The sequence below is a fragment of the Arachis ipaensis genome, chromosome B4, assembly GCF_059453495.1.
Source record: "Arachis ipaensis isolate K30076 ecotype BB chromosome B4, ASM5945349v1, whole genome shotgun sequence".
In the NCBI taxonomy this organism is placed as follows: Eukaryota; Viridiplantae; Streptophyta; class Magnoliopsida; order Fabales; family Fabaceae; genus Arachis; species Arachis ipaensis.
The window spans coordinates 6,855,847-6,871,555 of record NC_142439.1 but is presented as its reverse complement, the minus strand read 5'-3'; the positions used below and the strand labels follow the sequence as shown (position 1 = coordinate 6,871,555).

Below are 15,709 nucleotides of genomic sequence, written 5' to 3'. Positions count from 1 at the left end.
ATAATAATTAATTAATATAAAATACAATTCAAAAATATTTGTTAACTTATTATTAACTAAATTTTTATTAGGTACCTACTGAAATTGTTTATTAATTTTTGCATATGCATGCTGACATATACACATGAATTATATATAATAAAAAAATAATTCTACTAGAGAACTAACTACAACAGATAGTCAATTAGAGTTAACTAGTTAAAAAATAAGAGGTCTATTATGAAAAAAAAATAACTTTTTACCATCTTAATTTTTAAAATTTTAAAATTAAAAATATAAATAATTGACTTGAGTTGGCTTATGTTGTAATTGGCTCTTTAGATTTTTTCATAAAAAAATATGTAAAAAAATTATTATATTTTTCTTTTTTAACAACTTTATATTAAAATAAACAATTGTTATTCCAGATTGAAAAATGCTATTTGTACATCAAAATCTGCTTTTAAAATCAGTCACTAATGTATTTGTGTATAAATACATGTGTAGTTTAGTTTATTTTCAATGTGTATTTATATTCCAACATATATTTTATACTGGTGGCTGACTTTGGTAGCTAATTTTGGTGTACACATAGCATAACCCTTCGAGATTTAGATTGTCCTTTTATTTTTATTATATTTGCTTTAAGTTTTAATGTTTGGCATTATCATATTAACAATTAAGGATATTTAGATACATGCTAATGAGTAATAACTCAAATGATATAGTCTTTCTATAATCACTTAAGAGATCACAGATTGTGAGTATTGGTAAAAAAAAAAAAAACGATATTTAGATACCTATTAACCAAAAAAGCCTTCTAATATTTCTCTTTACTAATAATTTGTAAAGCAAAAAGTTATGTGTGCATTAAAATTAATTATTATATATTATATATAAATATATGTAGCTTAATTTATTTTTAATATATATTTTATATTAGTGACTAATTTTAATAGTTGATTTTGATGTACACATAATATATTTATAAATATATACATATATTATTTAATTTATTTTTAATATATATTTTATATTAATAATTAATTTTGATTACTAATTTTAGTTTGCTTATAAAGCCTTCTAACAATACACTTTCTTTGTCTCTCTAAAGTTGAGTTTTTCCATTTGAATGAATCCACTGATGCAGAATGGGTGGTGATAAATGACATTTGGCAGACAAAGAAGCAGCACAAGTTAGTTATGCATCTAACCAAGGTGTTAGTGCCAAAAGACTACTCATGGCAAGAAAATAACATTCGTGTTACTAGTCAACGGCAACGAACGGTGGCTGTTTTTCCAATTTTTGAAGTCTCCGTTCGTCACAGATTGATCCAAAAAAAGAGGGATAGCAGACAGGATGAGAAGGGTGGGCCGCAAAAGGTAGATGCCACCAGTTATAGCCCTACGCCATTGCTCTTAGCAGCTAGCACCGGAATTGTGGAAATCATTGAGCAAATAATCGAAGTACACCCAGATGCTATAAACCATGTTGATGTAAAAGAGCTTGATGTGCTTCAAGTTACAGTCAGGACACGACAACTTGAAATTTTTCGATTCCTAAAGACTTGCTGTGGCACTTCAATGATGAAGAAGTTGGCGGGTCGAATCGGTAGAGAGGGTCGCACCTTGTTGCATTACGTTGCACCGATGAAGTATAAGAGAAACCACGAGGCCGGCGTTGTATATGAACTACAAGAAGAGCTCCGTTGGTTCGAGGTAAGCTAGCTAGCTAGCTACGATTTCAAATTTCATATAAATAAGGTGAAAACTATGTGCAGTCAAGTCAACTCTACGTGGAGTTGATACTTGAGAACTGTTTGATGAGAATTTAGTCAAATCAGTCAAATCATCTGACACCTCTCAAGTATCAACTTTATGTGAAGTCGACTGCACCTGAGTTTCCATCCATAATTCCACGTAAAAACATTTCTATGATGCGTGCAGCGTGTGAGGAACATAACCCCTTCGTACCTTCACATGCATTGCAATGATGAGATGAACCAAACGGGAAAAGAACTATTTGAAATGGAGCATGACGCTATGCTAAAGAGCGCACAAGAATGGCTGAAGCAGACATCTCAATCATGCTCAGCAGTGGCTGTGTTAGTGGCCACCGTTGTGTTTGCAGCAATTTACCAAGTTCCAGGAGGAACTGATGACAATGGCGTCCCCAAACTGATAGGATCTTCCGTTTTCTGGTTCTTCACGATCATGGATGTTTTGGCACTTGGGAGCTCTCTGTCTTCAGTTGTGATGTTCCTCTCCATACTCTCATCTCCATTTGACATGTGGCAGTTCCGTAGCTCACTCCCTCGAAGGCTCTCGCTAGGCTTCACCTTGCTGTTCTTCGCGTTGATTACGACCATGATGTCCTTCACCGCAACCATTTTGCTCACCATAAGTAGGAGCCTGAATTCAAAAAGATGGAGCGCCAATTTGTTGTATAGCGTTGCGTTTATACCTGTCACCATATTTGCATTGATGCAGTTCCCACTCTACATGACTTTCAAGAGAGCCGTCACACAACTTTGGGACATGTTTAAGAGGTTCGTTCCAAAACGTGTCATCAAGACAACTAGAAGGTCCGGGAAAAGAAGGCTTCGTAGCTCTCTTGCCAAGAAATTTCAACATTCCTAGCTATTTCGCCTTATATATTCACTTGTATTGTCAGTATTGTATGCATATGCATATTATTGCAGTTATTTCTTTCTGAATTAACATGTAGATTTCTTTTTTCCTTTTTTGTAATCAATACCTTCTGTATTCTATGCACTATTATGTGAGTGTTTCTCATAATAAAAATAAGTTTCAATTCAAAATTAATTTGTCTTTAAAATGATATTTTAATTAATTTGTTTTAATTTATAGAGAAAAAAAAATAGATCCTTAACTTTTTGACCCACCGGTATTTAAATTTCTAACGATTTGAAAATACATTTAAGTTCCTAATATTTTTAAAATCTAGACATATCGATCTCTCTATTTACTGGAGTCTGGCAAACCTAATAAAAAAAAAATCAAACATGACTTCTATGGGAGAGTTTTTAAAACCTAGACATATCGATATACGGATGCACATGTGGAAAAATTTTTAAAATATGACCAATTAAACCCAAGATCAATATGTTCAGATTTTGAGAAATTCAGGAACTTAAATGCATTTTTAAATCTTTAATGATATAAATGTCCGCAGACCAAAATATCAATGATCTATTTATCTTTTTCTCTATTTCATATATTATTGGTGGTACTGTGACAGTGACACTGTTGCAAGACGGTAGATAGATCATAGATAATTAGATAGGTGGATACTACAATGAAGACTTTATAATTGTCTTCATATGAAAATATTTTTTTTTTAATCTTTGAATGATGGATTGTATGATTAGATTTTGATATTTATAAAAGTGTTGTCGACTTGTCGTTGTTTAAAATGTGACTAAATAAATAAGTCACACTTTTAAATAAAATATCTTCATGATATTTTTGTCATCTTCGTTTGAGTACTTGCTAATTAGATATGTGATAAAATATTAAAAATATGGTGATTTCTTCCAAACTCATGGTAATTTTGTGGGTAAGTTACCCTTGCACATGTGTCATCATTTCAGCCATTGATCAAGTAAAATTTTCAACCTTGCATTAATGCATTCAATAAATGTGTTCATACTACATTTTATTTTATAGTATTTACATTATACCACATAACGTATTTATACTGTGTGTAATGTGCAAATAGTTGATTTTACAAATCCCTCCCCAAATACCAAAGAAATCAAAATCTTCCCAAAATACCATTTGAATGTCTACAGCTTCTTCTTCTTCTACCTCTCAAAATACACTTGGAAGGAACTGCTTCTTCTTCAACCTCACTGCTTCTTCTCCCCTACTGACCACTGCTCCTTCTTCTCCAGCCTTACTGTAGGTGATGGGTGTGATTTTTTCGGCGACCCACTCGCAAAACCTTCCCCAAATACCCCTGTAATGTCCACTTCTTCTTCTTCTACTACCTCACTGCTTCCTCTACCCTTCCTATAGGTGACGGGTTTGATTTTTCCAGCGACCCACTCGCAAAACCTTCCCCAAATACCCATGTAATATCCAGAGCTTCCTCTTCTACCTCGCTGTTCCTCCAACCGTTCCTGTAGTTGAAGCGTTTGATTTTTCCGGCGACCCACTCGCAAAACCTTGCCCCAAATACCCGTGTAATGTCAACAACCTCTTCTTCTACCTCATTCCTCTGATTTCTTCGGTGAGTCATCGTTAGTGACAGATTTTTTCGAACCCCGTCGAAGACCCTGCCTACTGCTTCTTCGTCTAGGGTTACGCGGTTGTCCTTTTCTGTGACTCACAGGCGGAGTGAAGTATTTCCCAAACCATCAAAGAACATAACTCATCCCCTTGCCGGGAACGGTTCCGTCGATCCACGTCGAAAATCCTCTCGAAAAACCATTGTAAGGCCTACTGCTTCTTCTTATAGCTGATTCGTTTCTTTTTGTTGTCGATTTTCATAACCAATTTTGCGTGATTTGTTCTGTTATTCACTTTCTTTAATCACCATTAATCAAAGCAGATTGTTTCAATTTTGAATGCAATAGTTGGTAATAGTTGTTCATGGTGGTGTTTAATGTTAATCAGATTGATGGCCAGTGATGCATGCTCCTCAAACACGAGACGAGGCAGAGGCAAAGCCGGCGGACAACAGGAACTGATAGCTGGATATGCTAGTTCAACTTCACTGCAACCTGCGGATGTAACAGATGGTGTTGCCCCAAAATGCTTCTGCGGAAAATATGCTATCTGTTACATGTCAAAAACAAACAGCAACCCGAATAGACTATTTTTTGGATGCCCATTGTTAAAGGTAAGCACCCGATTCTTCATGTATGATCACTAAGTTTATGCTAAAATTGGCTAAATTTTGAATTTTTGGAATGGAGTTTAGAATATAGACTTTGGTTATTTTTCCCTAGATCAAGTTGTTGTGGATGTGATTTTTAGTTGTTTAATGGCATGCCTATTGGTTATGAAAATGATTTGATTTTGTGAGCGATATGCTGTTAAATTGGGTTGATATTGTATATGATTTAATATTGATGCTGGTTAATTATGAAGAATAATTGAGAACTGTGAAAAAGTTGATTTCTTGAAAATAGATGTACCTAGATTAAAAATATTGATTTTGACATGAATTCACATGGAACCTGATCTGATATAAAAATGGCTTTAAAATTTGAAAGGATTTTTAATATTTAGCCTTTAGGGATTAATTACATTCACATATGTGTATTAGATTGAATTGGAGTGTTTTGTACCACCATACATTCAATGTGTTCTATTTGATATAGGTGACAGAAGCACACTGCAAATTCTTTCTCTGGGTTGATGACCACATTGTAAGGGTCAGAGCGGGGGAGGCTACAAGGGGATCGGGTGATGGAAAGCAGAATCATGTTGAAGAACATTTGGGAATGGATAACCTGATAGCACATGTAGAGGAAAGAATATTAAACCTAGAGAAGTTGCTGAACAAGAAAAGTATACAAGCAGAGTTGAGAAAGAAGACTAGAGAAGCAGCTGCAAGAGAGATGGAGGCTTCATCAACAAAGTCTAACCATTAGATCAAAATCGGAACCTGAAGCACCTCTATTAGGTTGAGAAACTTAAGAATAATTTCCTTCTTTCAGAATTTTTCTGCTAGAATGTAGACACACAATTGCTTGAAGCTTTTAAAGCAAAAATTGTCGATGTCGTTTATTTGATATGGGCAACATGGTTGGAATTTGATTATGTTTTACCTATAGATACGTATATGTTTTATGGTATTTATTTTTGTGACTTAGTTATCAAAGTTCCCTACTAATTTCAGTAGCATATGAAGGCTAATATGTTATAGTAAGTCAGCCTAAATACCAGAAAATAGCAACCTTTTTATTACTGAAACGAATGCTTAAGATTGTAGTCATGTTATAACTCAATCTTCGGCAATTCTGTAAGAGTAGGAAGGTGAAGGGCATGACAATATACACCAATGATTTGGTTGGTAAATCCATGACAAATCATGCAGCCACCACAATAGATAATTGACAAGATCTGTTTTTCTTCTTATATACTAGTGTGCAGCATAAATTTTAAGTTGTGAGAGAATGAAGAAGCTGAAAGTAAACTAGAATGTTTTGTTAGGCTTTGGAAATTTGTTGAATTGCAACTTGTTAGTCAAGTTTAATTGCTTTCCTTTCAGAAAATTTCCTGCATAGGTTTCCAAATTCCTAATCCCTTGAACCTAAATAAATCTTAACACTTGTAGTTTATTTGATCATGATGAATGGCCACTGCTTTGTTCTAATACACATAAATTGTTCAGCAAAGGATAGCAGCTATGATGCTTGAAATAAGCTAGCCTGTCTGTTAACATAATGGATTTTAAAGGCTTCATCTCATCAGGTATTGAAGTTGTAGATCATCATCTTTATACCCTTGCACATGATGTATAATACTCCAATTGAAAGATTTGACTTTTTAAAAAATCATAACTTCCCATTATTGCTGAATCCTTTGTTTGCTCAATTTGTTTGACTTTATTCACCCCTTCATGCACTTGATTGAATTCCTATTACTCTATAAGCCAAAGTAAATGAACGAGTGCTAATGGGTTGATCATTTCAGCGACATGGCCGTGGAGGTAGAGTGCAACCTGGAGTTTGTTTATGGAGTGCTAATGGCTTATTGCAGGTCTTACCAAGTTACCATGTACTGGGTTGCTCTGTTTTTCTTCTTATAAAGTAATATTGAACGAGTATATGGCTTATTGCAGGTTTTACCGTGCATTGGGCTACGTTATGCCATCGTCCAACAAAGCAGTGGTGTATACAATTGTTCTCCTGAAACCCAGGGCCATCATGTAAGTTTCTCTTGTAACATTGCCCGTTTATATGTCTGTTTATATGTCGTCTTTTTTGGTCGAATCGTGTTACATAGGAAAATTTTGGTCGAATTATAGGTCGAATTGTCTCGATTCACGATTATTCCGGATGAGTTCTGGTTAGGTATTAAGGTGTAACATAGTATATGATCAAAGGTCATCCAAATTTTTTTTCTCCAGCGTTTGTTACTTTAATTAACTGAATATTTAATCTTTCTGTCATACTTGGGATTGGGCTAGGTCAACTAACCTGGAAAGACATTTATTTTTTGGTAGTTCAAGTCTATCTAAAAGTAAAGTGGGCTATCTATCAATTTGGGCCAGCTACAAAAACAATTAGTGGATAATTCAAGTGAGGATTAATGCAGCAACTGGCTTGAAACCTGTTAAGCCCAACTCTCTCCGGAAATTTAAAAGAAAACCAAATTTTTCCAGGTAACTATTTATTCCATTCATGTGTGTGTTAACCGTTAATTTGATCAATCTTTTTTTGGAATAGCATTTCTTGATTGAATATTCGCCTAAAATGTTAGTAGGTTAACTGATATTTCTCACATAATCCCTATACTAGGATGGTTAGAAACAGAATAACACCATTATAAATCTCCTGTACATGAGGAACACTACATGACACATCGAATTAGATAGATTGAGGTTGTTATGCAACCATTTCTCTTAATTTTGGCTTTTTCAAACCAATGTAAAACATACAGTTGTAAAGACCAACTGAAAGAAAAAACACTAGGAATTAACCAGTGTCATAACAGTTCTGGGGATTTCATTAACAAAAAAAAACATAATTAACATCAACCGGAATACTAAATATAGAGTTTCAACCAAGTACCACAATACATGTAGTCGGAGTAGATCTAAATGTCAATTATTTCTAGACAGGAAACATCCCTGCAAAATACTTGAGTGTAGACCTTACTGTGATCGGGTGTGACGTTTCTGGGTATCGCCATGCTCTCCTCACCAAAAGATTTCTAGTGCCATGTTCGATGTCATATTCTGTCAACACAAGCTCTCTGTACCTGTAATTGACGAGTAACTCTCTTTCCTTTGAATTGTTCACCAACAAAAGTAGGTTATCATCCACGAATAGTATTGGATTTTCTCTGATGCTTCGACTCGCAAACCTGCAGTATTGCTCTAATATTCTGTTTCCACCGGCGTCTTTATTCAAGTGCCAAATTGCTGCGACATAACCAAATTCATTGTGTGTATGAGCAAGTAGTGCAACTTTTTCCTTGTGGGTTAGTAAATTGTGAACGGTATATATTGCACCGACTGGAATAGACACCTCGCTAAATGATTCATCTTCAACACTGTAACATAAAACAGACTTGGGTGTAGCATAGCTATCTCCTGTACCAGTTATCCAATACGCATGACCATTATTAAAAACAGAGTTAGGGTCAATTTTTTCTACACCAGGGAGACAATCAACGCAGTGAAACCATGTAGAACGCCTTGAACAATATCTAGAGAAAAAAACGTAGGCATCAGCTATGTCCCTTTTGCACATATGTATGATTGTGTATGCATCTGAGTTTGGTACATGACCGAAACCATATACTGGGAAATACGATCTACCGTGGTCCCTGTGGGGGTCGAAAATCTCTCTAGAGCATTGTGTTGTCAGATTCCATACCAAAAGTCTTGTGTCGTCTTGTTCACGGGAGAACTTGAAACATATGTTCCCGTTTGACACTCCCACAATACGAAACCACCCATAGATGCCAACTCCGAAAGGTTGCTGAATATGCACCTCTTCTCCAGAAGCAGCATTCACTATATATAGTGAATCTGAACCCATTAACAGTAGTGAGTATCCAACATGAAACAAAACATGTTGATCTAACATTTTCTGCCTTCGCATGTGTTGTATGCATGTCTCTGGTTGGCGTAGCTGTCGGTGCCAGAATTTATTCAAGCACATACATCTCCCTATAGCTTTGGCACTACTTCGCAGGAAGATTTCTTGTAGCAGTTCATCCGGAATAATCGGCAAGGGAAGTTGGAATTTAGTCATTTTACTAGACGCGCGTTTCGTAGTCTTGGTTTTCGGTTGTGTTTACTTTGTAGTTTTTGAATGGTTGAAGTCTGTTGCTCTCTTTTAAGTAATAAACCTAAATTTCTCTAACTTATTAATTGTGTGAGATGTTGCATCCAACGAGAATTGATGTGGCAGAATATTGTATTTACCGGTGTTATCGTAACCTGTTTGAACTAGGTGTTGTGTACCATTAAATTTGTCTCGTCTACCAAAGTTTTTTTGCCTATCCTAGTAAATAAATTCCGTTGGAATTCCAACATACTCCAATAAGCTTTGATTTTTTGTTTATTAAGTTTGAAATTAGAAGCAGCCGCCAATTTTCCCTATTAAGTTTTACTTTGCTAATATAGTCACTCATCTGTTTACTTGATTTCTAATATTGTTGGCCTTATCACACCATTACAACCCCTCATCCTAAAGAAAATCATGTTACTCCCAATTTAATCATTTCCGCAGATTCAGCATAAAGTATTTCCAATACCTAATTAGGATGTTACCAGTTACCACTGCCACACCCTCATCCATGTAGCCACAGGTAAACAACAGTCAAGTTTCCCACACCACATTTTGTATTTGTTACCAAATGTTCTTACAAATAATGACTGGAATAAAAAAATTCTTCTGATGGTAGACTTGTGTGAGACTTGATCAAAAATAAACCAATAGATATATATACATTAACAAAATAACGATTTCCAACACGATAATTTACATTCAGAAAATCAAAGCTATTACACAGAATACTAATCGAAGATGTCCACAAAAGTAAACATGTACATATAGACATGGCTACCGAAACACTATTACAAAACATTAGTTCACCAATAAACCTTAAACAAATTAATTTGTCATGTTATGTCTTACGATGATGGTGTTATCTGGTTCACAGACGAGTCGGAAGAGTCAGATGGCGAATTTCTTCCATACCTCCTACTAGGTCCTGCGACTGCCCTCCTACTAGGTCCTGCCACTGCACCTCCCCCCTGTTGATGGCGGTTGAACCTGCAGTAATTTTGGAAAATTTATTATACAACAATGAATATAAGAAAGTCTGTAAATTTACTTTCCTAAGTAAACAAGTTATTGTTACCTTGACTCGTGAGAACGCGGTGGTGAACCTTGTTGCCTCCGATGCTGCCGGCGTAATAACCTTTTGGTCTCAAACGCAGCCACCTGTGCATCCTTGTTGAAGTGTACCTTGCATCTGTCCGCCAGCCACTGTTTGATTTGGTCCGGCAATACGTTGGAGGCATATATCTCATCAACGGGTGTACCTTGCATCTGTCCGCCAGCCACTGTTTGATTTGGTCCGGCAATACGTTGGAGGCATATATCTCATCAACGGCTCTGGGCATTTCTTTCGAATGAGTATTGTCAAATGCAAGCATGTAGAAGATACCCCAACCTACGTAACTGAGTTCCAGAATAAGCCATGGAGTTGGTCGATAGAGAGATCTTATCCTCCCTATGTCAGCTGCTTTGATCCAGTACTTATCACCATCTCTATTTGGGTGGATATGGAGACAGTTGTCTTGTCTGTCTATGAAGTAGAGATCACTGGTTGTGAAGAACGAAAAGTTCCATACAATGTGCTGTGAAAACCTTATATCTTCCTATAGTTAGAGAAACAAAATTAGATGTTAAACAGATTTTGAAAAAAATTAGATAAAAAAACGTAAAAAGAATTAGCGTCTGCGACGTCTGAAATAAACTTACATCTGTTGGGAATAGGTTTAGGATGAAAGTCTGGTCAGGGCATCTTCTTACGTTCCTTAAGGCATTGATGTAACTAGCCACCACGAACCAAAAAATGAAAAGTCAGTATTGTTTAAAATAAAAAAACCATGGAAAGACAGAACAGAAAGTTGAGAAGTAATCAATGTTAAAAATTACAAACCATGCAAAGACAGATGGTCATGTCTGTGGAAAAAAAATTGAACAAAAAGCAGACAATAGTTATATGCTTACCGGAATTCTGGCTCCATCTTTGTTTGCTAAGATTATTGACTAGTTTCTGAAGTTGATAGGAGCGGTGAGTGAATTAGGAGAGGGTTTAAAATGTTGTTGTCATATGATTTTTTCTAGGAAGTCAAGTTTTACTTTTAAAGAGGGTAAAACCAGACGTCACACCGGTTGGATATGAAGTTGAAGGGATATCTTGAAGCCATCCATTAGGATTCAAACCTCATCACTAATCAAACCTTTTCGAAAATCTAAACTAAATAATAAATACACATAATAAACTCTATTTGAATTGTATTACTCTTGTTTTGGTAAAGGTAAATGTAGTTTAATAACCATTCATTGGTATACGTATCACTAAATGAATAAACATAACGAAGGTTACACAATATAAAATAAAAAAAATATAATAAGTTTGATCTTGTGTTTATATTTAGGTAAATTATTGAAATCATGTTTACTGAATTGATTTACAAAATATAGGAAATCATTCAAACCTTTTTTTATTAACATAACAAAATGTGGTGTTCCATTCAAAAATTAACATAAAGTACTTCAAATAACATAATCATAATTTTTATGACCTAGTAGCTTTTTCTCAATCAGTAAGCGCAACACAAAACCTAAATAAAAAATTAACATAAAGTCCTTCAAATAACATAATCAGATTAAGTTATTGCAAGCATTAAATTATTAAAAGTTTATGCAATGGACACAACTATTTTAATGCCTTAGGTATAAATAACTCAGAGCATAGTTCCTATCCCCTTAACTAATCGCTCTTCCTTTTTGGATATTTCGTTGTAGTATTTCTTTGCTGCCTCAAGGACTTCCTGGGATTTCAAATTGAACGGATTCATGACCAGATCAATAGCCAGCCGTAATCTAGTGCTGTCATTTACCTAAGAGAAAAAAAAAATTCAGACGCATAGGTTAGATTAAAATTTTGAGATAATATATGAAACCATGAAACCAATTTTATTTTATAATTACCTTAATATTGTAGTTACTCCTCCATTGGCACTCCCTCATCCATGTTGTCACCCAAACTAATCATTCCTTGTATATTTAAAAAAAGTTTATTCAAGTCTATAACCAACTTAATTTCTAAGGGTACATCATCATAGCAGATGGAATGGTACTGTAAAAAATATTATCTTCCTTAACCAAGGCTGGCAGGAAAAGCAATGTATAGCACAATAAAAACGTCAATAAATATGTTAGCAGTCTCTTTTAGTTGTGCAAAAGGAAAATTTTTTCATCACAGGTTAGCAAATTCATTGATGTCTCTCAGTGATTCAGAATTCAACAATCAATAAAAACTTATAAGGTTTCTTACGAGTCATCGTTTTGCTCGCCAATCTCTGCAGGGTGTATTATAGGATATTCCGAAATTACTGGTCTATGTGTTGTTTGGTTAGCATAGAAGGTCGAGTCATCAAGCATCTCCTCAATAAACAGTGCCTGTAATCAAAGTAAATTTTATTTCAAGTGTCAAGTCGGCTGCCTGTTCAAGCAATTTAGAATTTATTTCCGCCTATTAGAAATTTTGAAACACTACCATTAGCTTCGCACAACGACGGCGCCTGGTTCTGCTTGAGACGCATGGTTTAGAATCCAGTAATATTAGGTGTCTTTTTTCAATGTCAATTACAAGCAGGTACCAGTGCATGTTATCCTCATTCATTGGAACAAAAATCTAACAAAAATATACACAAATAATTTATATTGGAATAAGCATTCTTTACTTACATTATCATATATTACGATAATTAAATTAGAAAGTTACCTTGCATAATGATTCAAACTCTCCCATGTATTCCTCAGCATAATAGCGTTTCAAAGTCTTTGGGGAGTGAGTCCAATTAAGGGCAAATTGCTGAAATTTGATTTTTCGTGAACATGTATAAGATCAATGGAAACCAGGAGATGGATAATCTCTTAATGGTTTTCACTCACCGAAAATGTAGTCGGTAAAAACCACAAGCAGGGAAAACCCGTGTCCTTGCATGCATCACACATGAGCATGCTTGATGTCAGGTTTATGATCTGCTATATCGTTCGTTGTATGACGGCCAATAAGAAAAAATATAAACATATATTCCCTTATTAAAATTATTTTATATGTTAGGAATTTCATTTATGAAATTAACGAATGCTAATGACTGAAAAATCCATACCTCGTCCACCAATGGTTTGTTTGGCAGTAGAGTATACATGACTCTCCTATTAGCGTGCCACAAGTTTGTCTGTGAGATTATCTCCAAATTCAATTCTTCATCCTCCAGATCTGAACCAAAGACGTAGATTACGACTGAAACTTTGTCCTTGCACAGTGCCATATCAGCTGGGGGACAGAACAAAACAGACGTCCACTGATAAAACGAAAAATAAGCCGTTAGTTATTAACAGTTAATTAGAACAACAAATCTTTAACACTTACTTAACATGATATAACCCACCGCAGGTATCTTTGCGGTTTCCTTCGCTAGTGGCAATTTTCTATCAGCCGGGTTGAAGTAGCTAACATATACAGCCTTGTCTAAGCTACTCGTTATAACTGGTTCTGTAACTGTCTTCTTTTCAGTACCATCATCGCTGAACAAACTTCGGCGAATAACATAATCATCTGGCGGTGTTTGTTCACACTTTGGAGACATTGAACAACACTTTGTAGCCATATGCGATATTGAATCCGCGGCTTGATGAATGCTGGACATGTTGGACCTAATCTTCTTGGAGGAATCCAGATTCCTCTCAAGAGTACCGGATGGCATGCTGAATCCGCTCATGATCACAGACATTACTGTAGGGTTGAAGTTATCGGGCAAACCATTCCGAAGATTAATCGTTTGTGGCATACTTCCAAACACAGGATAACACGTCTTGGTCTAGGAAGCAATCAGGTTTGAAAGTGTATTCATCATCGTCGACATTTGCATTACCACTTCTTTTAGGGAAGGTTCTACGACTGTAGTTTTACAGAAGTCGTCGCCTATCTCTTTGCCGGCTCCACCGTTAAAATTGACATGTAGTCGCTGGTCATGCATGGTGCTTCCTCGGAAACTATGAGAAACAAAACTAAAAAACATGAATACTTTATATTCGGAAGCGGTATAAAAGGACATTAGTAGTTTGTCGAAATATAATTTAATTCTAACCTTGATGACAGTTCTATCACTTCTTTGTCGACAACTTTTCTTGAGATTTTTCTACTTTGTTCCTTTTTGGCTTCGTCGTCTCCCTTTTCTATTTTTTGTGTTGACCGTCGCTTTCCTCTGGCAGCCATTGGGTGTTTTTGCTGTTTAATTTTTTTATTAAAAAAAACATGAAAACTACTGCAACATGTACAGTTAATGAGTTGCACTCCACTAGCAAGCACAATTTCTTAAAAGAATAACAAACATGGTAGGTTGTCCCTACTATTCAAAGGAGTTTTGACAGCTGATTGATATTTGGTTGTAGACTTCTAATATATGAGGCAGTTTACGTATCCAGTTTATATTCCTAAAGTTTTGCAAAAAAAAAAATTACATAAAACTCTTTTTTCTGATTGGTAAAAGATAAGGCTCCAACCTTTTTTTTTTATATATAACTTTTTTGTTGAGTCGAAGTCTACATCTTTTGGATCTACTCGAAGTTATTCAGCTCAATACATTAGTTTATTTACATTGATGTAGTCAAAGCTAATAAAAATTTTCTGGTAACCGTCTATTTTTTTTTTAACCAATCGGTTACTGGAAGATTTGTTTTAATTTTCGTAATGAATGCTTGTCTCCATTAAGTTTAATCAATTACTTCTCATAAAGTAATATGCTCATATAATAGAATTATGTTTATTATTATCTTTTATTATCACACACCCGGTCAAAGATTTAGTCCACAACAAAGTTTAATGCGACAGCTAAACACTCGAAAAGGTTAGTTTGAAAATAATACACGTATTTGCTGATAGCTCGAGGAAAGGAGAAATTTTTTTTGTCCATTTTCTATGAGTTATATTCCTTTTCATTAACTATGTGTATAACATTACCTATCTCCCACACACTTCTTTGATTTTTTGTTTGTCATGGACACTCATCATCTAATTTATTGCCTAATGACTTTTTTGCTTTCCACCTTTCGGCCCGTTGCCTATTACTTATAGGATACTGAACTTCCCATCCCTCATCGCAAAGCACTTCCTACCCCGAAAGAAAATAACGAAACTTACAACTAACTATTAGTAATGTGTTTGGAACTTTTTTAGTATAATTGATAGTAGCATAACATTGATTATACTCACTATAAAACTGGAACCATTAAGTGTGTGTTTGGATTACAGATTGCAAACCAGAGTTTGCAAAAAATTGATTTTGAAAAATTGATTTTGATGATAAGTTAGTTTGGGTTAACGTGATTTATGTTTGGTAATCTTTATATCAAAATTGATTATAGTAAAATAAATGTTGTTCGGATTATACTACTCAAAATCACTTTTAGATGAAAAATTACTAAAATAGACATCAATTTTATATGCCTGCAAAATCAGAATACTATAAAAAATAATATAAAAAATATTTATCATATAAATAAAATAAATTCAATAAAAAATAAAAATATAAAAGAGAGTACTATAAATTTTATAATGTCATGCAAAAAAGAAAATATTCTATAATTTTTTTTAGTATCGTCAGTACTCTTTAATTTTTATTAATTAAAGAGAAATAATAAAAATTCCATAAAACCAACAACATATATCATATAAACAAAAAAATACCATAAAACGTAAATAAAATTCATAT

At 34.7% G+C, this 15,709-nt stretch overlaps 3 protein-coding genes across 4 annotated transcripts in view; 2 read left to right on the top strand and 1 right to left on the bottom strand.

Annotated features, from left to right (window-relative positions):
* Positions 1 to 15,709, top strand: part of LOC107638661 (uncharacterized) — a 34,088-nt gene that overhangs the window by 1,945 nt on the left and 16,434 nt on the right. Inside the window, exons 5-6 of one of the 2 annotated variants that reach the window (XR_015881046.1) lie at positions 1,130 to 1,698; positions 1,927 to 2,703. Coding sequence is in view for 1 of the 2 variants with exons in the window: in XM_016342017.3 (XP_016197503.1) it covers positions 1,130 to 1,698; positions 1,927 to 2,619 (1,262 nt within the window). In the remaining variant the exon portion in view is untranslated. Of the gene's footprint in view, positions 1 to 1,129; positions 1,699 to 1,926; positions 2,802 to 15,709 lie in introns of those variants that run through there. The other variant, XM_016342017.3, reaches the window with a different exon arrangement.
* On the top strand, positions 4,625 to 5,603 carry LOC148566566 (uncharacterized). The gene is made up of 2 exons (XM_088484307.1): positions 4,625 to 4,846; positions 5,331 to 5,603. Exons 1-2 carry the CDS (start codon positions 4,625 to 4,627, stop codon positions 5,601 to 5,603), a joined length of 495 nt encoding a protein of 164 aa, XP_088340433.1.
* Positions 7,791 to 8,939, bottom strand: LOC148566565 (F-box/kelch-repeat protein At3g06240-like). The gene has a single exon (XM_088484306.1). It carries the CDS (start codon positions 8,937 to 8,939, stop codon positions 7,791 to 7,793), a length of 1,149 nt encoding a protein of 382 aa, XP_088340432.1.